We start from the raw sequence: 25,843 nt of genomic DNA, 5'->3' as shown, positions 1-25,843 counted from the left end.
TATTGAATACTTGACTACGCTGCAACTAAAATGACCAAACGTAGGAGTTTTGTTTTTGGTTTTTCACTCTGCAGAATTACTGCAAGTTTGACAGGGAAGTTTAGATTTGAAGAGTTATCATTGATGATGGCATAGAGTCAAGCAATGCAATTGGATTGTCCCATGCTAATGTGTGAAGTGTCTCTATACAGAATGCAGATTGCATTGATCATAATTTGCCAAGTAAGACAAGGTGTCACAGAAACTAGGGGCAGGCTGTGAGGCTGCAAAGGCTAAAGATATGTGATAGACCTGTGTCTTTCAGATTTAGATGTATTTTTTGAAGGAAGGATACAACCAGTTACCACTGTTCACAGGCAATAATGACCAGACTGCAGTAAAACTGGAATCTTGGAGCAAATTTCACCTGTCGCAAAGCATCAGAGAAAATAGGTAGAGAGAATTTTTTTTTTTTGGGGGGGGGTCAACTTAGTAGCATAGAAACTTTATCAAACAAATATCATATCATGTTTGCCACCTTAAGAACACAGCAAATGATGAGCTGATAGAAGGTAACTTTTATGTTACAAAAGAAAGGCAAAAAGGCAAGCCGAGTTGTTTGACCTCGTTCCCATGAAATCATCCAATTTAAGCCATGCACTGCAAAAGTCCTTCCGACATTGTAGCCCACGAGTGATTTAACAATCCCTTTTCAAGTTCAGTGCCTTTTACTGTCACCATTCCCGAAACGCAGTTGTCGCACTCTGTATAAATATCGAATAAAAAGAGACAAAAATGAAGGGGCCGTGCTTACCAGCATTAGCCATTGCTGCTGTGTGTTTGTTGGGGGGGGGGGGGGATGATGGGGTGGGGGGAGGGGTGGGGTGGACAAAACATTGTAATGACACGCTCTGTCAGACAGTTGACTTCAATAACACTGGTTCATGCAGGGTGGCTGTGTTGTGTCATATTGGGGAGATGTGTGTGTATTCACGGAAGGCTGACTTTTCTATTGTTTCTTGATCTCTCACTCTTTCTACCCTGTCTCTCCCTTTTTCTCTCTCTCTCATTCTCTCTGCTTGTTTGTCTGTCTGTCTCTCCTTCGTCTTTTCTTCTTATCCTTCTCCCTCGGTCTTCTTCTTCAGCTTCTTCTTGTTCTTCCGTCGTTGCCGTTGTCGTCTCCTCGTCTTCTTCAGGTTGAGTTTGTTGCCACGAAATGGGTTTTCAGCCCATAAATCATCCCTTTGGTAATAATTGAAATGCTGGCCCCTGTGGCAGGTAGGGTAAACATAGCTGAAACGCTGCGTCCAACCCGATCAGACGCAACGGCACCAACCATCCGCTGGCTGGCAGACTCCGCGCTCCCACTCCTCGTGGAAGAGGACATGGGGAGGCAGCGCGAGATGGAGAGGAGGGGGGAAGAAAGAGAGAGAGAAATGGTTACTCCTCCCCCCCCCATCTTCTGTCCATCCTCTCCTCTCCCTATGAGAGGAAGGGAGGAAGAGGCAAACCTTGGTATCATCTGTGACTCTCCGTGCAAACGCATTCCTTGTAAAATTAATGCGCATATGATGTTGCGTCCATCTGTAAGGGGCTCCTCTCCAGCGGGGCGCTGTTGACGCGCATGTGGTCCTTGTGCGGCCGACAATTATTTTTGATTGGGGAGGTGTAAAATATGTACCATCATGCCTGCCTCTGACAGGTTCGTTAGGGAGACTCACCGGCTCCCCCACTTGGGCTTTGTATTTTTTTTTTATCTCATGAAAAGGGATGACAATACAAGACTTTTCATTGCGATGATTCTCTGCGCGCCACTGCACAGGCACACAATTTCTACTCTACTCTGTGCGAGGTTTGCTTGATATATGTGATTAATAAGTATTAACCGTTGGCAAAAGTGTTTCAAGGTTTCTTTTCTTCCCTTTTTTGGTCCCGAGCTGAATCTCATTCCATCCTTCGAATTCTTCTTTTTTCGTTTCAATACGATTAGTCATTTCTCCTGAAGAGATTGAATATTTTGTTACTGCAGTCAAACAATCTCCAACTTAACAACTTTTATGGTTATGCAGGATTTTTATGTTTTAATGTTTTTTTGTGTGTGTCTTGTCTTTGTTCTGTCTTTATTAGAGAGATTAGCAAGCTTTAGATCTGCAACGTGAACACTGAAACGACACTTTTTTAGGCAAAAAATGGTGTTCTGCTTATGCACGAGACAGTCATTCCATTGTTCAATCCAGGAGGTTGCATCTTAGCATTCGTGACATAGATCTCAAGCTCGCTATTGTCACTTTTTAAGGAACATTTAAACAGGAAAAAGAAACAAAGGAGAAGGTAAATAAAATGTGAATAACCTCTGACAGAAGATAAGTTAACATTTTGATATGATCAGGGACTGCTATGCAATCAGATTTCTTCCATTCTATTCGGTTAACCCCCCTTTTCCTGGCGTGGGTGCAAAATGCAAAATGACATCATCCTAGAGATCACACCTTTTGATAAAGGGAGGTGCCCATAAAAGTTGCCGCCCAGATGAACAGAAAAATTTATCAATTTCCCTGGGGAAGCTAGTATTATTGCACAGGAAAGGCGTTTAAGAGTTTTGGGGGAGATGTGAGGAAATAATACCTTCGTTGCCGTGCATCCAAAGGTCATAGATGTATATATTTGTGTGTATTTTTGTTGGAATGTTCCCAAATTTGCGTGCCTTGAAATGATTAATACTTTCTTGTCCTGTGTCTAGTCCCCTCTCGCTCTCTTTCTTTCCTTCTTTTAAAGTCTGCATTTTCATCAAATTTATTGTCTCTTGGTCTCTTTCCTGGGCTGATTTTCGATCTGTCTATGTCTATTTCCGGTAATTTGACATCATTATCTCTTCATTTTCATGTGCCTTTCCTTTCGATTTGTGTAGTCTCGGCTCAGAAGGATAAGCTCAGATGTTCGCCCACCTTTTCCTAACACTGTGTTTGTAGTGTCTGAAATTGAATACCCACTTCGTCCATATTCTGAAATCGACGCTGCTAAAATATCTCCACGCCGTTGTGCTGGTTTTCAGCTGAATTTGGCATTCTCTTTTTCCTTCTTTTTCTTCTCATATTACCATTTTTTGTCTGTACAGTTCCTCTTTCCATTCTTTTGTACTGACGTAAAAGCCAACAATATAAACCACTTGTTGGGACTAAGTCTCCACTCAGACTACACTGAATATCAAGTTGATGTCTGTGACTGCCGCCGCACATCTCATTCCGCGGCTGACCCCCTATTTTCTCCCTGCTGGTTTCCGCCAATCCCGTGTCTTGTGGTAGTGCTCTCGGAACCCCTTAATGTTCGGTGATCTTTTCCTGGAGAAATGGGAGTGAGACCACAAGACTTCCATCTGAGCAGGGGTTGACTCCAAGTTCAAGCTTCTCGTGAAGTTGGTAGTTTTCTTTGGCTGACTCAAGATCATTATCACTGCTTCAATTTTCCATCACAATTTCCTTCATCTTTACCTTTTCCTGTCATTCAAATTCTTCCTCTCTCCCCCCTTCCCCGGAGGGAAAGTCCTTTCCTTTGTTGCAGGAGAATTGATATTAGATGAGGAGCTGATTTTGGGGGGTTCTTTTCCAGCTCAAGAAGTCATAAATAAAAAAGTCATCTGGTCAACCAAGGAGGCTCAGTTCACATAAGTTGAATTGAGCCAGTTTATTTTCACTGGCAAATGGAATGGGATCGACTTCTTAGAGTGGTTTTCCTACCTACCCACCGAACATCTTGGGCCTATTTTACATGCCCTGAAAAGGAGGGGTTTCAATCACGATTCAAATTGCACTTTTTTAGTTACCCACTCACAGTCAAAATCACACCAGTTTGAGTGAGGCCAAACTGCGCATGCCCAAGTCTCATAGTTTTACCTGACTTTTATCCGAATGTCCAGAAGAGTCCAACACATGCCTTTCATTATAAGATATAAAAACTGGTACGATTTCGCACATTGTTCCTGCATACTGTCCACCACAAATGATCTAAAACTAATTAGAAAAAAATAATAGTGACTATTTCCAAAACGTCGCACTTTTAGTGGCGGGCAGATTGAGATTCCAACCTCATGTACAGTCGCGATCATTATGTCCTCATGCATCAATTTTTTTTTTCGTAACAAGTTGAATCACGATGCAAATAATTGAGACTATCAGTGGCTGTGCAAATGGGCCTGTTGTAGCATCATGAGGACTGATTTCCAGTGAAAAGATTTGTCATTTCATGGTGGATGTTGATCATTCTCTTTTTTTCTATTCATTTGATGATCATAACAAAAGCAAATCTTCATGGGAATAACCACTTGTTCTGAAGCAAATAATAACATGCTATCATCTGCTATTAAGCAATCTTTCTACCCCTCCTCCTTATCTTTCAACTGCAGTTGATGCTATTAGTACCTCCTGTGATGGAGTCCTGTCCTGCTTCTTCTGAATTATTGAAGATTTTTATACACATTTATGAAGAGGCTTACCCGATACATCCCATATCCCTTCAACGACAGACACACACACAGATAATGCTACCAGGCATGTCTGAACTTTTACCATGAAAATGTTCAAACATGACAAAAGGAAATCTACATTGCCCGTGATTGTTCTCTTGTGGAAGTCACTCCTAGTAGGATGATTATTAGATATAAAATTCATATCTCTCATTCATTAATTTTTCGTTCAATCGCCGCTTCTTTCCGTCGTTTCCTCTCTCCGTGCACAGCATCCCTACCCATCGGAAGAGCAGAAGAAGCAGTTGGCTCAGGACACAGGACTGACGATCCTGCAAGTTAATAACTGGTGAGTTCAAAAAAAATAGCATCCCTTTCTTCTGGATGGCACCAGTGTAGGAATCGGGTCCCCGAACCAACAGCTGCCTGGTTGCCCCTGGCAACAGGAGCCAGCTTTCAGGCGGATTTAAAAGGGGGGGGGTGTTGTGGGAGGGGAGGGGAAGGGAAATTTTCTGGAATGTGGAGTGAATGTCATGATATCCATTTAAAATGATATGTATGTTGTATAATGCAGATAGGTGGAATTTTATGCATACACAGCATTAATTGATAAGATAAACATTTATAATTATATCACCATCATACCCTTATACAAATCTGTAAAGCATGCCTCGCAAGCTTGCCGCAAGCTTGCGGATTAGCTTGCCACAAGCTTGCGGGTCAGATCTTGGCAAGCTTGCGGCAAGCTTGCGGCAAGCTTGCGGCAAGCTTGCGGCAAGCTTGCAGCAAGCTTGCAGGGTTCCAAATATTTAAATGAGCTGCCGAAAATTTGCATACTAGCTTGCTGCAACCTTGCAGGGCTAGCTCACATACCTGCAAGCTTGCACAAAGTTTTTAGCTTGCCGCAAGCTTGCCGGCCAGCTCACTGCAAGCTTGCGGGCCAGCCTGTGGCAAGCTTGCAGCAAGCTTGCAGCAAGCTTGCAGGGTTCCAAATATTTAAATGAGCTGCTGCAAATTTGCATACTAGCTTGCTGCAACCTTGCAGGGCTAGCTCACATACCTGCAAGCTTGCACAAAGTTTTTAGCTTGCCGCAAGCTTGCTGGCTAGCTCACTGCAAGCTTGCGGGCCAGTCTGTGGCAAGCTTGCGGCAAGCTTGCAGGGTTCCAAATATTCAAATGAGCAGCCGCAACCTAACATGCTAGCTTGCTGCAACCTTCCAGGGCTAGCTGACCTGCAAGCTGGCACAAAGTTTGAAACCTTGCATATTAGCTTGCCGCAACCTTGCAGGGCTACTGGTAGCTGACCTGCAAATTTGCAGTCTTGTGTATTGACTTCTGGCAACCTTGCAGGGCTAGCTGACCTGCAAGCTTGCAGGGAGTTTGCAACCTTGTGTGCTATGCCACCAGTTCACGGAATGCTTGCTGCTAAGCTTGTCGCAAGCCTTTGCAAGCTTAGTTTTTTAAAGAAATTAAGAAATTTGATTACTATAGAGCGCTCGCACAGGAGACCCATTCAAGCACTTGAAGAGTTTGTTCGCAAAAACCGATAAGTCCATTTTTGAAGATTTTGAAGTACGGTTTCTGTTATAAAGTACAAATTATACCCTTAAAATGATATATTGGTCCTTACATATAAAGGTACATTTTTGAAGTTACGGTCAAAAGAAGCAAAAATTTCCTTATTATTCTCTTTATTTTTCTTGACCTTTAATCGCAAATATCTCCATTTGGTAAATATGGACTTATCGGTTTTTGCGAACAACTCTTCACATACATTGTATCCCCTGAACCAATCTCCCATTCCCCATCTGGATTACTTTAGGCCAGAATGTTGTATAATATGGCAACTGTCGCAGGATACAATAAAATCTGACAAGAAATGAGGCTGGTATATAGCACATACAAGGAATATAACATGTCATCTTATAAAAGTTTGAACAATGAGAGCACTGGCAATGAACATTTTTGTTACCTAGAATAACTCCCCATAAACCTCAATAGCAAGTTTGAACAAAATTCAACAAGAAATGTGGCTGATAGAGCATGCACAAGAAATGTGACTGGCATCTAAGTTGGAGCACTGAGGGCACCACCACCACAAGCTGTTGTGTCCTACATGTACATGTACAATGATCATTCGTTTACCGATCCTTAGCAAGTCTGAATAATTAAATCCCATAAGAATTGAGGTTACATGTAGTACCATACAGCACATACAAGAAATATGACATATATCCTTAAAAGTTGGAACAATGAGGACGCTGTCAATGAAAACTTTTGTTACCGGTACCTAGAATAACCCCCCACAAAACCTCCATAGCAAGCCTGAATAAAATCTGACAAGAAATGTCGCTTCTAAATAGCTATGAATAGAGCATATACAAGATATGTGACATGGCCTCCAAGTCGGAACACTGAAGGTGCTGTCACCACAAACTGTTATGTGTCCTTCATGTACAATGTAGATTGACCACCCGCACCTCCTTTAAAATAGCAAGTCTGAGTAAAATCCAGTGAGTAACGATCAAGTCATTGCATAAATATTTAAGCATTTTTGCAAATTTTGACATGGTCAGGGTGACCTTTGAACCTGTAAAAGCTAGAACAGTGAGGGCAGCATTATCAATACACTGTAGGTATAGGTGTATAGATTTGACTATGATACCTTTACATGATACCAAATTTGAAAAAAATCAGTCGAGAAACAAGGCCAGCATCACACACACAAGCAGACCCTGTTGAATTTACCTTTTCATGTATAAAGACGGAACAAGCGAGGGCACCACCACCAAAAACAATAGGCACCTTGATTTCACTATGATGCACCTTTTTGCCAAATTTGAAGAAAATCTAATAAGAAATGTGGCTGATAGAGCACACACAAGAAATGTGACATGGCATCCAAGTCGGAACACTGAGGGCGCCATCACCACAAACTGTTGTGTCCTTCATGTAGAATGACCACCCATACACCTCCTTAGCAAGTCTGAATAAAATCCGTTGAGTAACAATCAAGTTATTGCATATATAAGCACATTTGCAAATTTTGACATGATCAGGGTGACCTTTGACCCTGTAAAAGGTGGAACAGTGAGGGCAGCATTATCAATAGGTATACACGTAGGTGTATAGATTTGACTATGATACATTAATACATAGGCCTACCAAATTTGAAAAAAAAAATCGGTCAAGAAACAAGGCCAGCGTACGTTGCACACACAAGCAGACCCTGTTAAATTGACCTTATTTTCATGTATAAAGACAGAACAAGCGAGGGCGCCATCACCAGAAACAACAAACATCTTCGTTGTACCATAATACACCTTCATGCCAAATTTAAAGATGATCTACGAAGAACTGCAGCCAGTAGAGCGCTCTCACAAGAAAATCTCTGTGGCGGACGCGGATGCAGCGGACGCAGCGGTGCAACGAGGCCAAATCCATAGTATCCTCCGAACTCTGTTCGGGGGATACAATTAGGAAATTTAATTGAAATTTGCACAAAAGTGAAACATTAAAAAAAAAGGATGAAGTATAAATAATACACTCAAATCTGTTATACATTCATTTATTTTACTATTAAAAAAAAAAGAGGTATGCAGAATGTACCGGTATTGAGTTATATGTAACAATAAAAATACCTGTTAATACACACACAAATTACAATGGGTGGGACTGTATTGCACATTTAGGGGAAGTTACTATGATTACTTTGTTAAAATGTGTAGATTATTGAGGTTTATGGGGAATGAAAATATGGTGAAGTTATTCAGCATGTTAATGCATGCAGTTAGTTATAATAGTATTAATCAATTTCATACCTTTAACAGAATTATTGTCCTTAAATCTAAGCTGCACACAGAAACAGTCAACCCGCCATTTTGAATTTCAGAGTGAACAAAGTAACTTTCTTTTTTGTAACTGAGAGGGCACCAGGCAATTTTCTCTATCAATTAACCTATAAGCTTGCGACAAGCTTGCGACAAGCTTGCGACAAGCTTGCAAAGATTTTGATCGTGGCCATACAGTTGCAGTAAGCTTGCGGTAAGGTTGCAGAATTTGCTCTAACAATTTACCCACAAGCTTTAGCTTGGGACAAGCTCACGAAGATTTTGACTGCATTTTGCATGCTTGCGAAGTTCTAACCCGCAAGCTTGCAGCAAGCATGCAAAAATTTTGATCACAGTTCACAAGCTTAAGTAAGCTTGAGGAGTTTTCTTTAACAACCTGCAAGCTTGCGACAAGCTCACAGAAATTCTGATAATGGCCTGCAAGCTTGTGGTAAGCTTGCGGAGATTTCTGCATTACTTGCAAGCTTACGGCCAGCTTGCAGAGCTGTTAGTTGTCTCACCGCAAGCTTGTCATAAGCTTGCACAGCTTTCATATGGTCTTGCAAACTTATCTGCAAGCTTGCGACACAATCTGCAAGCTTGCGATTATTTTTGCAATCATATCTGCGACCTTGCAATCGTCCACAAGCTAATGGTAAGTTGCTGCAAGCTTACCGCAAGCTTGCAGCAAGCTTACCGCAAGCTTGCAGCAAGCTTACCAGGGGATGCCAAGTTTGTATCATGCTTGCAGTAAGATGGCAATAAGCATGCGCAAGCTTGCACTCTTTAATACAAGCTAATTAAGGTTGCCGCAAGCTTACCGCAAGCTTGCTGCAAGCTTGCCGCAACCTAAGATTTTTATAAGGGTATTCCTTCCTTTTCTCTCTCACCTCGCTATGCACGCTAGCATCCGCATCAAACCGGATTTATGTAAAACTGAAAGAGTAAGGAAAAAGTGAAAAGACTTACACAAGAGACTATTTTGTCTTAGGTTTTAAGTTTCTGCCTGTAAGAGTATGCCTTTAAAAAGGAATAGCAGATAAATCATGAAGATGAGTTTTGATTAATCTCAGCAGTAGTGATAACCATATACCCCCTGCATAAAAATGTACATACACAAACTGATAGGCTGATCTTGACTTTAAATCCGATCACAATAACTCATCACATTTTACATAATTATAGTCATCCGTCTGAGAGTTAAAGCTCTACAAAAACAACTTCTTTGATGAAAACAAATCTTCAGGCCCATGTTTCAGTTGGGGAAATTGGGTTCGCATTGCATCTGTTTTGCCTCAATCTTTGCACCAATTGCAGTGTGCGGTCGGCCACAATTGCATTGAATGGGAAGTGTTCTCCCACCCCAACCCCCACCCCACACACACCTTCTATCTCCCATCCCCAGTACGTTGTGTTGTCACATTTACTTTGCAAGATTGCGCATTTTTCATTCTCTGCACAATATGTGTCTGTGTATGAAAGTGACACCACATTGTGTGATGGGCAAAATTGGCACGTCACTCGCCCCCGGAGCAACTTACACCTCCCCCTTTAAAGCAATCGGCTATTTTTTTTTTTTTCAAGAAGAGCTCCTAGAATGGAAACTGTGCCCACAGGCGCAATATTCTATATTTCTCAGAACCAGTTAGGCGGTCATATTTCCCCAGCGTGCCGGCCAGGACTGCTTTGCCTACGGGCCTTGAAAGAATACCCAGGCACCTTTCACGCTGCCCCTTCCCTTCCAAACAATGTAACCCTTTCTGTGAGAGGCGGATCCTCCCTTTCCACTCCCCCGCCTCACTCTTATCCGCTATGGGGGAGAAAGTGAACACTGAAGCATAAACTACAGAGAATTAGCCCAATTTCTGGCAATTATAGAGATGCAAATGCTGTGGACCCAAATGGGACATAGTCAACGAAGTATGCAAACAGAATAATGAGAGAAATGGTGGGGGGGGGGGAGGGGGAAGATATCTTCATTTTTTTCTTCTTTTTGTTTTGCTTTGGTGAGGAAAAAGGGAAACTGCTTGCAGTTAATTAATGTCTCGAAAACCTTACCCACCAGTATCTGTAACCAATTCGCAGCTCCTTCAAGCTTCGTACTCCAGTCCTGCTTGTTGCCATGCCAACGACGAAGGCCCAACTCCATCTCTACACAAGGTGTTTGTGTGTGTGTGTGAGTGTGTTTGGAGGGGAGAGGAGAGGGCATCCACAGTTTCAGCCAGAGTAAAGGGAAGGGGGGGGGGAAGGATGAGGGGTAATGCTGGCAGAAAAATGGTTGATGATCGGCCCGTGGATCGCCGTGGGTAACAAGCTGCTCGTAACGTGACACACAGCCACGGAGGCTTGCCCTCCGTGTCAGGGGATAGAAGCTCAGCCAGATTGGGTATCATACCGGCTCAAGGGTGCGGATGATTCTTTCCATCATCCGCGGCCTTGCCCATCAGTAGTTTTTAGTGCCGTCTGCTGAGACGGCCGCAGCCTCCCTCGCCTGCCAGCTATCTTCTTTTGCCTCCTTCTCAGTGACAAGCAACATTGAAAAAACTGAACATAAGAAAGGAAGAAGGGGAAAAAACAGACTGAAAATGCCACAGTTTCTCTCAATTTTCCTTCTCAAAGATGTGACAGCATTATACAACAAACTTTTGATTGCTTTGCAATTTATTCTTTCTCTTTCTTTTTTACAAGTTTATAATATCTTGACGAAAAAGACACTGAAGCACTCCTTTGACTGCATTACATTTGCAAGCATTTCCCGATATGGTATTTCAGCGGTGAAAGTTTCATTTCTAAAGGTAGGTAGGGTAGGCTATCTTTTCACGAGTCATATTCATCCCAGCGCCTCCTACCCTCGCCTCGGGGTCTGATGGTCGCTATTTGACTCCACTGCTTTTGCCAATCAATACTGACCCATCAAAAATTAGCACAATCACCCAGGCATGTTTTAGTGACAGGATATACCACTCTTTCTTACTTTCTCTTACTGGGAAGGGGGGGGGGAGGGGTGGTGAAATTGTCTCCTTTCTTTTTGCATGTAAGAGTACAAAGAAAAAGATACACCCCCATTCTATTTCATAGATAAGTGAAAGAGAAGACTGCATTTGAAAACTTTTCCCTATATAGAAACTGATTTGCAGATTAGTTTATGTTTCATTTCAGTACAGCTGTATCATATGAGAATATTTTTAAAAGGTGTGGTATGTTCTGTGTATATATCCTCATATTCATGAAATTTAGGGAATAATTCTCCCAATATCACATAGTAATTAGCTGTTCGTTGTGGATATGACTGCTACACAAAATTTCATTTGTGTAGCAGTTTCATTACCGTTATATAGAATTGTGTACCACTTTGTTCAAAATGTATGTCTATCAACTAAAATTGCTATTCATTATCAAGAAGGGAAATAATTCCCTGAAATTGTTCATATGGACTTCATTTTAATTCATCAAATTTGATTTTTCTTTTTTTACTTGACCATTTGTACTGGAAAAGAAGAAAGTGATTTGCCTGAAACAAGTAATGTAGATATTCCATCAACATTGAGTGGTAACTCTAAAGATTAAAGGCATTATTTACGATTTGCAGATGAAACAAAATTCCAACTCTAGTGCTTCAAAATAGTTCTAAGATATGAGTTCAGAATAGAAACAACCAGTGTAAAAATGTTAATCAGTATAATCAATGTAATATGCAAAATGTAAACAATAGTTATGGTAAAATTGTTTCTAGAATAAACCGTCTACAGTTACGGTGTATTAAGAAAAATAGTGACATCTCCTTATATTTTAGGCTTTATTGCAAAATCTTTATATGGTAGGATGTTTTGTGATACAACTGACCTATACATGTGTGTCAATTGTGATAACTCAAACATTTATTTTTAAATCACTGCTTCCATAGGTAAACAGTACCTTTAACTGCTCTGTGAACGTGTACATTTGTCTGCGAATGGTCGCATGACAATGATCGTATTTAATTGTGAAAATATGAATAGAAATTAGGTAATGTCATCTGTAGCATACAATATGTTGTAAATTCTTAGCAAATTCAGGTAATCAATGAAGCTACATATCTGTTCATCAAATTCCATTTGTTTGTAACACATAGAGCCTTGGTGTTATGAAACACCGTGGCTCCATTAGAAAAATAAAACAAAACAAAACAAAACAAAACAAAACAACAATGTGCTACATTTCCCTTTGCCAGTAGATGTCGTTCAAGGTTAAACGGTGCATAGCTCTATTTCGGAAGTGCCAGCTCTTTGCTTTCTGTAAGGACAGCAGCAGTTTGTGACCGTTGCGTGCCGTTCATTTATGATGGGGGGGGGGGGGTTGGGTGGGGATGGGGAAGGGAGGGGAGGGGAGGGGTGGGGAGGAGAGCGGAGCGTCAAATGAATCTGTAATATCGTGACGCCTATAACTAACTGTTTAGCAACCAGGCTATGAGGCAGTGATGAATGGGGGTGCTGAAAGACACGCAGGGAATATGCCCAAAAAAAAAAGAACACACACACTTACACACAGACACACACACACACTCACACACACACTCACGCACACACTCACACACACACACACACACACAAACACACACACACACACACACACACACACACACACACACACACTCACTCACACACACAAATGCAGCCCAGCATATGCGTAGTAAAAAAACACAAAAAGTGCATGAAACACAGCGAGACACATATGTATTCACACAGGTAGAAAGCTGGGCTACATAGAAGTGGAGTGACTCTCTGCTGTAATTCGACGCCATCTGCCTAGATGAATATTGTAAGGGGAAACATGAAATATTCATCTGGGTTTTCCTCGTTTTGGAGTCGGAATTTATATATATGTGGACTTTCGCTGGCTGTCGAGGCCTGCATGGTGGAAAGAAGGGTAATAATGCTGCAGCAGGGTTTTGTTATTTTTATTTTTATTTTTAAGTGTCTATAATGGTTCCCTGATCAGTTTTATTTTTGCCATTCGACTGTGTAGTAATATAGTGCTGAGCAAGATTGCGTGTTTTGAGAGAAAAAGCTGCATCTTGCACTTTCGTAGATTTCTTTCTTTCTTTGTGTTTGTGTTTGTGTACCATTCGCTGCAAAATGGTGGTCGTCCTCCTCTACAATGCCAAACAAATGTATTAGTGAAAACAAATGTATATGCCGTAGGCATGGCTATGCTGAACATATTTATCATTCTCTGTATGTACAGGGGAGAGGGAAGTATTTTCAATAGATTGAAAACAAAAATAACATGATTTAATTGAAGTTTTCACTCTTGCATGCAAAGATGTAGAGTAAAATGATTAATGTTAACGTGCATGCGAATTTCGTGAATTTTGAGAGAGCCAAGATTCACGAAATTAAAATGCATGCTGAAGTTCCTGTCCACACTATATGCATTGAATGCCAGAGGCAATTTGCAAAAATATCATGCTGTGAAAAAAGGCTGTTGGCTCCAATTCGCAAAAATGTTCATGCCGCAAAAATATCTTGATTTTCAAAAGTACAGTCCCTGTGTAGCAATGCACCAACTAGCTTCATTTTTTTGTTAAACCGGAGTTTGTGTGAGCAACATGCTTGGAATATGTTGTTGTTGTTTTTTTCTCATGTTCCTTTCCATGATATATGTAAGATTCTCCAGTAAAGGAACATCGATTTAACTGATATTGTGTCATTCTGCAATTGCTTGTGAAACTTCGCTTATAACTGGATAGTACAATGTGGGCAATAGTCGGCATACCTAATTGTACGTCTGCATTTAAATAAAACCACAGCAGTACGTAAAGGCAACAGCACGATCATAGCCGATATAACATAAAATATGCACGTGATTGTTGCTCTGAGTGTGTCTGTGTGTTAGGATGTGTGAATGTGTGTGTGCGTGTGTAAAATGGACTCATCATTACTACTTGCACACAAGATGACACACTCGCCTATACTATTCATAAACTATTTATAAAGGTACTTCGGAGCCTTTATCAATGTTGTTGCATTTTGTGATTGGCATGAATCATTTCGGAGGAGGGATATTTTCGTTGCAAAGGTCCTTGGAATCATCGGAAGCCATGAATTAATACTCAGGAAATCTGGCACAGTAGTGCAGAGATTTGGGTCTCAAAGTCTACTTTTTAGTGCTCAATATGCTCACAACCTGAAAGAGCAGCATGATAGTATGAGACGTATATCATTTAATCATTACTCTTTGGAGTTGGAATATTATAATTGCAATAATCATTATTGTTGCTATTCTTATATGATTATTTTCATTATTACTACTTCTACTAGACATTTGAATATGATATAATTCAACTGTATCACAGGCCTTATAACAGATACATTGTACAAAAGACAGAATACAATATATTTGTATCTATATGGTATATATTTTTATAATTATTGTCATTATTAATATCATTGGTATCATCATTATTATTATCATTGGTAGTAGTAGTAGTAGTAGTAGTAGTAGTAGTAGCAGCAGCAGCAGTAGTAGAAGTAATAGTACTAGTAGCGGTAGTAGTAATAGTAGTAGTAGAAGTAGTAGTAGAAGTAGTAGTAGTAATGGTAGTAATAATAGTAGTGTAGTAGTAGTAGTAATAGTAGTAGTAGTAGTAGTAGTAGTAGTAGTAGTAGTAGTAGTAGTAGTAGTAGTACTTGTAGCATTAGTAGTAGTAGTAGGAGGAAGAAGAAGTAATAGTTGTAGAGTCATTGCAATCATTACCATTTTATTCTATGTTTTTCATATATTCATTATCTGATATGATTTCAGCCAAGCTTTCTTGGCTGTCAAAAGTGGAGAAGGAAGAAAATTTGTGAACCTGAAAAAGAGCAGAAACGTACCAGTACCTGATAGTCTACTGACAATGTGTAGGACATCTTCTGTGCAGCCATAGGGAATACAGAAGTGTCTCCAATGGTTACACTCTCTGTTGTATTGATCATTGTAGTACGTTTGCCACATAAGCTGTCATTGCAGGCAATAAGTTAGTATCTACTCTTTTTTTAAACTTAGACAGAGGATATACAAAGGATGCTTACTTAGTGCTTACAAGCATAAATTGCTATTTGGAAGAAAAAGTGATGAAGATAAGTATTAAAGGGATGTAGGGAGTTTTGTTGGACTCGTCAAAGATACTTCATGGATGTGAGGTTGAAGATGATTTGAAAACCTAGTTTGTTCGTACAAGTTCATGCATCCTTTTTCTTTCTTAGAATTTAATAGAATGCTATATGATAATAATATGCTTATGATTCTGCCTTCTCCCACCCCCCCCCCCCCCAAAAAAAAAAACCACCTTTGGGATTCTCTACTGTGAAATAAATTTGTCCATGATGGGATTATGCTTCATAGTAAAGTTCTATTTCTTTTCAGGAAGGAAACAGCCTATCCCCTGTTCAGACGCAAGCCAAATTATACCAAAACTCGATAAAGAAACGACGTATAGAGAATCATCGTATAGCCGACAGACCATTCTGGAAAACGTTGTATAGATGTGCAGTTTCTCACTGCGCATGACGTTGTTATGGTCATGAGTGACAGGTATAGGATCACCTTTTGTTACACTGTTCTCTGGTCACCATACATTCAGACACATCATGGACATGACAGAATGCTGATTTGTTATCGAGTTCTAGTTCGAAACGATGCTCTGACCATCGTTACACTATACGTTATTTTGTTTTACGTCGTTTCATTAGTCAGCGTTCAGACGTATAATTTCAGTGTATAGCTATACCGTTTCAGTACAAATTTTTTTTGGTCTGAACACCCTGCGAGATTAATTCCTCCTTTAAGCCTGTAGTCCATGGGGGGGAGGGGGGGGGGTGCTGACAGAGTGTATGATTTATTCATGTTGCTGAGTGCCTGTCGGGTTCTCTCCAGCTAGCCCGTAACTTTGTTAAAATTTATACAAGAAGGGATGAGAAAATTTGTAGCCTTGATGCAGATGATTTCTAAAAGGACTCATGGCTATGCACGGAGGGACAGCAATGTTATAGCAAGGAGGTTTTAGGCGAGTTAGTATACCTCCTTGGTTATATAGTCAGTCACAAGAGGAGTGGTTGTGTGTCCGAACTTCCAGCCCATCATTGATGCCCTTTTGATATAATATGACACTAAAGATATTTGGTAAAAGATTGACCCTACACAGTCTCTTTCTGATATTTTCATTGAAATGGGTGTACATTGATTTTCCATTTCCACTGGCAGATGCAATTATGGAGTGATGTTTTATATCACTAATGCCAGGCCTTCCTTATTTGTCGATATATAGTTATCAAAACCCCATATTACAGGAAAGTAATGTTTTCCATATCAATCAATAATCTTCATAAATTTCTATATATCTTCCATATAATAGAATCTCCATCATTTTCAATAAAAAGTGGTTGATTTGATGTCATCAGAGTAATATCTGGATATTGGAGATTGAAATTTTCTTCGTATATTCTTGGTGGCTTTCGCAAATATGCTAATGAGGGGAATGCGTTCACACCCCAACATAAATGTCTGCCGAGAATGGGAGTTTCCATGTGGACCGACACAAGAGCGCAGCAGACCACATTCAGTCTTCACGCACCCTGCTCCCCTGCTGTCTACCATATGGTCACACCACTCAGTGAGGGGCACAGCTATCATTAGCATAGTTTGGGATGCGTGGCGCCTGGCGAGTATTTTACCCCATTAATCATCCCTGCTCGGTATCCTCACCCATCCTCCTCCCCCCTACTCTTACCCCACCCTGGATACCTTTTTTCCCCCTCCTTCCTCATGGGGAGGAGGGAGGGAGGAGAAAAAGAAAGAAAGGAAAAGAAGAGAAAAGAACTCCCTAACTCCATTTGTAATCTCCCCGCTCCATCACCCAAGCCCCACACTGCTGTTTACGTGTGTGGAAAGACCTCTACCCATCTGTGGTACAATTGTTTACTCCAACCCTATTTCGGGCATTCTCCATGTTTTCCCTCTCCGTGTGTGACCCAGATCTCTTGTCCCAATCAAGATCTTTGTGGGACTGGAATACGGGGGCCAAAGAAAAAAAAGGAGAAGAAAGATTTGGCTCCGTTTAAGTCACCTTGATCCGACTTTAAAGTCATTGTTAAATCATGACTGTTGCCAGATCAACCTTCTGCAAATGAGTCAAAATTGCTACCAGAATTCACAGAGGATTTGCCTCCGTGAAGTGGATCGCTCGTATCAAGGGTTTTATCAAGACGTCAAAAATGAATGACATGGTGATCATTCAGAGGAGGGAAAGATTTGTTCAGAAGTAATTCTTTACGTTATGATTGGGGGAGGGGGGGGGGGGGTTATGATGGGTGGGGGGGGGGGTGATGGGAACATCGGCCCAGAAAGTAAAGGTTACTACTCGGCTACTCAGGAACTGCCAGCACACGAGCCAGTACTTCAGCGCAACCTGTGTATCACTCGATGTATTCACCTTGTTTGCATACTCCCAAAGGTAGCTACCCTCTCGATCATATTTGATAATGAATTGTCACCTGTTCACTCTCATGCTTCAAAATGGTCTTGCATGATATATTTCAAACACCTCAATTCCATGTGCAGAAGCAGCCTTAATGTTTCCCCATGCAATCCAATCCAATCCAATCCAATCCAATCCAATCCAACATCATGGATATATTTGATGAGGACGCGGCTGATTTCAATGCTGCAATAAATTGTCATCTTGAAGGGTTTGTGATTATGTTCAGATTTTTTTTTTTTTGCTTTCTGTCTATTAAAGTCGTTAATTTAACAACCATGGTAGTGAACGCAATTCATTCCAGCATCCCTCTTAATCAGATCCAAGTCCCATGTATCCGTATAATCACATTTAGATGGATAGAAAAGATTGATGGGTGGATGGAGAGACAGAGTGTTTGATGGAAATGTCAGAATGATTGGGTTTTTTTCTGCTGTTTTTGCATTCCTGCCATGATTGTCTTTTCTGTCAAAAGAAGCTATGACACCTCTCATCAGATCATGTAATTGTAGTGCTATTATCATATACCATTCACACACACAAAATAAATACCAAATAGAATGTGTCCATACTTGTACAATCATGATTTCTTGGGGGAAAAAAAAATCAAAGAGTATCCCCTTTAATAAGATCCTGTCATGAGACACTTGACAGATGCAGCCAGATTTGAAAATCGACAAGATAAAATTCAAAAGAGATGCATTCCTTGCCCGAAAAAAGAGTCACATCTGAATCTTCCTATCGCTATACCATCTCCACGACTTCTCATAACCTAGAAAAAATACCATCCACAGAGACTATGAAAGGGGTCAATAGGGTCATCTCTAAATTTAAATTTGGCCTGGCCATGGCCCAGAAAGAGGAAAGGATGACTTGGTAGTGAGTGATGGAGGATCTCAGATCCCAGAGAGGGAGACAAAAAAAAGATGTACCATTTTATGTGACGATAATAATTATTTTGAATTTATTGAAGAAATGAAAATTGTTGTTGAAACATTATTACTTGTATTTTGGTTTTGCAAAACCATTATAGTTTGACGTTGGATCTGATTTGGCTTGCCAAAAAGAAATGAAACTTATGAACATTTGCAGAGGTGAAAAATGGTGGAGGTATAAATGGAAAGTAAAGAAAACACTGGAAAAATGTATGACAGTTAAAAGGATAAAAGCAACTGAGAAAAGTATTTGACATATTGAGATAATATTTGCAGCAATGCACAGATGCGGTTATTGCCCTAGCAAAATCAGAATTTTGTAAGAAGCAATAGATGTTTGATGACAGGGGGGAGACTCTTTTTTAGTGCCTGTAAAGTGGAATGAACTTGCGATATCGAAAGAGTTAATGAGATTGCACGGTTTCAAGATGTGTTTACGACTCCTCATTTGTGCTTGAGGAAAGCCACTTGAATTGAGGGGGAAAAAACAAGAAAAAAGAAAAAAAGAAGAAGGTAGATTTAGAAAGCATTTAATAGAAAGACTGGGGATGACCCTCGTGTCATTGGCTGCATAAGGGGAAGAAAAGGAACATCATTCGACCCCTTCCTCTCCGCATCCTTTCTCCTTGTGGTAGATATTTATGAAGTCTTAGCCCTTTGTCATGGGATGCCCCTGCAGATTTAGAGCTGTCTCAACTATCAAAACTCTAGAATTCATGTTTAGGAATGGATTTTAGTGGAGGACATGAAAACCAGGAAAGATTCACCCTGTCAGGAAGTTTGATCTGTCTCGTAGTGGCTTCTAGGAGGAGAGGACGTGAATCCGTGAGAAAACTGAGAGGAAAAGGTTTGAGAAAAATGTGGGGGGAAAAAAAAAGAGAAAGGGGGGATATAGTGAGCAGTTGGGTTTCAAGCTACGCACAATGGTCGATGCCTTATTCATGGCGGAATTATGGAGTTACCGCTGCTGCGTAATTCAGTATTTGGAAAGGTCTTCGGTGCTAAGGCGAGTGCTGTGTCACATTGCAAACACAGAACTCAAGTTACATCATGTGTTATTGCATGTTCATGCAAATCGAGTGGGGGGGCTCTTGTGCATATTCATGATTTGGGCTAGCTGTCGCGAGTCGCAGGAAGTGCCGGGTTGAAAGGTGTTCTCCAGAGGCCGCGAGGGAAGGAGGAACGGGGGTCGGCCGGAGGGGGGGAAAAACCGGGGAAGAACATATACAAACGAAAAATTGCGCAGCAATAACAGCTGGAAAAAAAAATAGCCACAAATGACGAGGGAGGCGAAGTGGAATATGCCCTATGGTGGCTGGGTTCAAGTTCAAGTTCGCAGGACCGTAGAAGACTGGTGTAAAGGACCAGCCAGAGATTGAAATATTGAGAATTATAATAGTAAGAAAGGGTGGAAGGAAAAAATTACAAATGCTGGCAAGTGTGATTTGACTCAGCCAAACAAGTAAGTTTGCACTCTTTAACGAGACGATTCAAACTCGACGACACATATGTTGCCAATGTAGTCCCTCAAAATAATCGCAATTTCTTCTTCCCTTCTCAGGAAGGGCGAGAGCCGTAATGTGCTAATCACTCCAGACACATGTGCCTCGTTCGTCCAAAAACTCACTCGGCCTTCACATTTTGAGCCAGTCAGTAGGAATCGCATCAACCACATTCTCCCGAGCCCGGACGGGTTGGAAGAAAATGATCAGATATGGCCCTGCGTCCTTTCAGTTCACATTACGCTCCTCGCGGAAGATGTTGGCACTTCACAAGTTATCAAGGCCGGAGTGTTGTTTCCATTTGAACCCAGTGCCAGGGGGGTAAGGAAAAAACACGTCGTCATTAAGAGCAGGGAAATGTATGTCTGTAAGTTGTGATAATATGTCAGGGAGAGTTAGTGTCAATATCCGTACTGCATCTGCACAAATCAGCTGCGTAGCTTTAGCACTTACATTTTTTTTTCTACATTTGTCCTCCTGTGTGAGAAAGTGATACGTAATGCAGTGAGATTTGTACCAAAAAAAAAGAGATAAATTCCATCCATAATTATTTGTTCCTGGTGGTTTCTCTCTCTCTGTTTTGGCCCTGTATGTCAAGAATCACAGAGGATCAAAGACGACTCCCATTCCTATAAGACTCAAGTTCGTTATTGTTTCAAGTTTTGGTGCAGTTGAGCGTGTAGTCACCTGTTCACTCTCTGTTTCAGTCATGTACCAAGTTATTTCAGCCAACCATCATTTTTTTTCCTTTCATACTTGCCCTTAAGCATGTTTGTGGTGATTTCTGCAAATTGTGTGAGAATGGTAAGGTACGAGTCCAGAGAGATGAGATAAGTAGATACGTTTGGTAGAAGTGATAATGAGAGAGAAGAATAAGAAGAAGAGGAAGGGAGATAAAGATTCTGATGAAATATTGAGAATATGAATTATTGATAGAATGGATGAAGGAAGCGGGGAAAGAAAACTGGAATTTAAAAAAAAAATGGAAGGAGATTATGATTGATGGCGATGGTGTTATTATTCTTGCCATACTACATTATCGTTATCCGCCATGAATCCTAACAATATCCCCCAAATGCCATCCCCACGGTTGTGCAATGGCTCGCTCGCCAGTCGAAAACGGTGGTTGTAACTTACAGCTCTGCTTTTTTTTTCCCCGTCACGGCCATCATACGGAGGTAAATGTGTAAGATTCTGAAATATGCCATATCATTCATCAGAATAATTTTGTGTGTATATGTGTGTGTGTGTGAGTGTTTCATTTCATTGACAGACAAAATGACAGAATTCCCCAACGAATCTCTACCTTATTTTTCTTCTTTCCCCCATCGATCCCCCCCCCCCCTCACAGCAAGATACAGCCTGACATTTATGCCTCTAGCTGTATTCACAGCTAGCACCTTTCTCTGTCACAACCAATGATTGTATTGCCATTTTTGTTTCTATTTCCCCCCCCCCAAATGCATTCTGAATGTATTTTCTAACCACTCCAAAGAAAGTGACATAATTCAGAGCTGAAAAGATTGCAGTTTCTGCACTCTTAAACACAAATACAAAGAAATGATTCGCACAAGATCATGTTCAGATAACGTGTGGAGTCGCATGAATGCCACTGGTTGGAAGTAAATGTCATGCATTATTTGTGTGACATGGATGGATCTTGGTCGGTTGATTTTAATAATCTAATATTTGTTTATATGCATTCATCAATTTTGTTGATATATCTTTGGAGGAGTTCATGATATGCCTCACAAGTGAAATGCCAGAACTTCAAGACTATTAAGTTGAAACCAGAGATGAGCGGAGCATGGTGTGGCACAGACACATAATGATAATAATGATAATAATAATGGTAATGATAATGATAATAATAGTAATAATGATAATAATAGTAATAATAATGATGATAATAATAATAATAATAATAATAATAATAATAATAATGATAATAATAATACTAATAATAATGATAATAATAATAGTAATGATAACAATAATAATGATGATGATGATAATGATAATGATTATTATAATTATAATTATCATAATTATTGTAATGATAATGAATAGATACTGATGGCACAGAGAAAGACAAATAGAAAATGTGAAGAGTAATATGAGAAAAGGGATGAAAGAAACTATAAGGTATACAAATATGCTCCCCTAAAAAAATGTTTTGACGGAAATGTTAAAGTTACTGACAGAGGACAGATAACGAATACCTTTTTGGAGTTCATTCTATAGGAGTGGACCAGCATATAGAAATGATTGATCACCTATGGATAACTTGTTTGTTTTGTCAAGTGAAATATATATGCTCGTAGAGAATTTGTTCTTTTCATTTTTGCCAGATTTCAGTTCAAGGGAAGCAACAGATCAAATAACATTTTGAGCACAAAACCAGACAATTATAGATAGTTAGATAATGTAATAGTGGGGTTACAATATGAATGTGGCATTTAATGGACAACTTTGAACGTGCAGCCTGAGTAAGAGTGTCTGTTGTAGTGCCTTTGCGGTCTTCATCTGCACGGGTTCCACACAGAAAATATGCGCTGTGTTCAGCAATTAAAGTTGTGTGCTCGCACCTCCCTGGACTGTCAGTCTGTTCGTGTTGTATTGAAAACCCGCACCTCCTTATGACTCGTATGGGATATATCAAGGAAATATAAGTGTTCATCATCTGAGAAAAAGAGAGTTGAATCTGACATTTAAATACAGAAGGAAAATCATAAATTCATCCTTTGGAATGAGAATCCCTGTCGACATAGTGAGAACATGAACAGTAGCTCTTGAACGATTTCCGTACAACATCACAGAAGGTAAAAACTGACTTATACGCATTCTCACTATTTTATCTCCTGTATGTGATTTGTGACGAGAAAAAAAATATCTATTTATTCAACTGAGACCTCAATAATGGGCCTCACAGTGAGCTGGCAAGACTTCAAGTAAACTTGAACTTAGCTTGCCTCTCTGATGGTGGATCTCGGAGGAGTTAAACTTGAAGGTAGGATCGGTGTGAACGGTCCACATGGTTCTCACTATTTAAACTTCAAGTTCATCTTCATGTTGATTCGATGACATTCGAAACCACGAGATTCATTGTGGTTAAGTTATGGGCAGCTTGATGATAAGGGATACCCTCCCCCCTGCGGAATCGTAGCAGGTTAGCAATCCATGCGAATGCAGCAATCAACAAGCTCGCAGTTTAAAGCCCGGCCCCTGCCTGCAAGCACCAAATAACTCCCGGCAAGGGAACATGCATCTGAATATATGCACATATAATCCAGGCGTTTGTGTACACGAAAAACATTTCATTGTTTGATTTGTGTTTTATTTACAGACAAAATATGTTTGCTGATGGTAGTCTTTTCTGCACTTATGGCTCTTTCCTTTGCGGTCTGTGTCATGATAATCAAGCCTATTTCCCCACAGCAAACATATTCTTGGAACTGGGGGGGGGGGGGAGGAGTGAGGTCTTTACAAACCTTGCTCTAACATTGTGCAAACTTTTATTCTCAACTGGTGCTCAATGATTGAAAAAAAAAAACACCCATCCCAAATTATAAGCCTTATTGATGGTAAGCAAAAAGTGCAAGCCAGCTCTAGGTCTAAAGAGCAATTTCCTCCATTATTATTGATGAGGTTTGCCATGTGAACATACCCACTGATACCAATTTTATTCTCTGACACAATCTCCCTTTAAGAGAAGTGCTCCTTGAAGGGGGGGGGGGGGGTTCTGGTTTTGGGTACTTCCCGATACTCCCCAGGACTTTTCCGTGATTGCCAAATACATCACAGCTGTAAGTCTCACTGTGAAAGGGATGAAAGAAAAGAAAAAAGTATGAAGAAATGCATGGATTTGATTTGAAGTATGAATTTGATAACTGATGGAGAAATTCTTGGAGGTTGAACTCACGGTTTCAAGGGGAAAAAAATTCTGTCTCTGTCTTTCTGTCTGTCTGTGTGCCTGTCACTGTATTTTCTGTCTTTTTGATGCAGTGTAAGAGTAATGAAATATAGGATATGTCAGATATAAATTTAACAAAAAATGTAGACGGTGATAAGAAGATGTGAGCCCCAAAACATTAACTTTTACTTCACAGGTAGAGCATCTTCATCCATACAATGATCCAATGCTTAGACAGATTAAAAGGGAAAATCAAGTAAGAAGAACTGTAGTAGATCTGAAAATGTTCGTAGTTTGTGGTCTTGTTTGTAGAATTATGTTGAAAATGTATGGTTACAATGAGGAAAAAATGAAGAGAATGCTAAGTGAGTGAAATTACTAAAGAATATAATAAGATGGTGACATGTTAGATGTGATTTTTTAAGGAAAGCACACAAAATGGGTCCAATCTTCTATCAGACTTCCTGTAAGGTACTGTACTGAATGATGAAGACATAGCAATGTGCAGACATAGCAATGTGAAGACATAGCCTGAAAAAAAAAATGTCTGCTTGGAAAAAAAAAGTGAGTGGTGAGCATAATAATGAATATTACCTTTTCAACTCTCAATGTGTGCCCGAGATTTGGAGAAGAATTGATAAGGGGGTTGGCAGAGTTATCTTCTAGATTTATTCATTAATACAATGGAAGGAAAATGCCCAAAACATGAAATGGGAGGGAAGTAAAAGTTTTATCATCCTCCTCAGAGCATCCCTCGTCATTATCGCGGCAACTGACATCATCCAATCCTGGAATTACGACTGATTAATTTCCCGCAGAGCCCACGTTTCGATCACTGTATCGGGTTCCCGGAGCGGTGGAGGGGCTGAATAGAAGCCCGGGCAAAAGGGGGGGCTAGTCTCTGGGTGGGTTTTGCGATGAGGGCTTGCTGACCTCCGAAGCCCTCCGCGCTAGACTCTGATTCCTGCTGGGCGAGAAATGCCGAGGGGTTGGGGCAGTGGGGGAAAGCGGAGGGAGCGGAGCTTGGGAGAGCTAAGGAGGAGGAGGGTCCAGAGGACAATTGTCATCAAGCGGCTAGCGTCGTCATCCTTCTTTTATCGTTCTCCCCTCCCATTCCTCTTCTCTTTCTTCTTCTACTTACTTCTCGTTCTTCTCTCTCGTCTCCCGGGAGAAGCGGAGCTAGAGGGCGGGCTCTCCAGCCGAGGAGTAATTACCATTATTGTGAGATGAGAAACACAATTTTGAGGGGAAGAAATCCCAAAGATTTAACCAAGGGGATGTGGCGTTATCTATGTCAGATATGGGAGGCAGAAATAAAGGTGTGGTATAGATGGGTCTCTTTCAGTGGTTGCTTGGTTGGTTGGTTGGTTTCAAATCAATAGGCATGGTGGCCATGTTTATGTAGGCTGTATTATTTGTCAGCATAAGATGATATAGTCATGTAATTGCTTACAATTTGGCCTTTGTGTAAGCATCACATTATACAGAGGCCCACAACTACCACCAATGTATAAATGGAATTGGAATGAAAAGGAGACTTATGGTGCTTTTATAAATTTGTGTCAGATGACAAAATACGATAAATACACAAAGATTGTTCATGTTTGTGGTACTGCAGAGTGTCTCTGCACTCTAGAAATGGAGGCTCTCTTAATTTGGAGGGTCCAAAACAAGGGCTTGCCATGACAACTGCAAGAACAACATCAGGAGAAAGGCTTCCCACCTGTGT

General features: G+C 40.5%; 1 protein-coding gene across 4 annotated transcripts in view; it reads left to right on the top strand.

The window, feature by feature from the left end:
- The window catches only part of LOC139712646 (homeobox protein Meis1-like), a 176,290-nt gene that overhangs the window by 129,114 nt on the left and 21,333 nt on the right, over nt 1–25,843 (top strand). For all 4 annotated transcript variants that reach the window (XR_011709577.1, XR_011709576.1, XR_011709575.1 and 1 more), the window contains exon 9: nt 4,711–4,787. Coding sequence is in view for 1 of the 4 variants with exons in the window: in XM_071624454.1 (XP_071480555.1) it covers nt 4,711–4,787 (77 nt within the window). In the remaining 3 variants the exon portion in view is untranslated. The remainder of the gene's footprint in view (nt 1–4,710; nt 4,788–25,843) is intronic.

This window comes from Diadema antillarum, unplaced genomic scaffold (assembly GCF_040938485.1).
Source record: "Diadema antillarum isolate AM-2024a unplaced genomic scaffold, OU_Dant_1.0 seq00001834_RagTag, whole genome shotgun sequence".
In the NCBI taxonomy this organism is placed as follows: Eukaryota; Metazoa; Echinodermata; class Echinoidea; order Diadematoida; family Diadematidae; genus Diadema; species Diadema antillarum.
The sequence above is the reverse complement of the archived record's forward strand: the minus strand, read 5'-3'. Positions and strand labels throughout refer to the sequence as shown.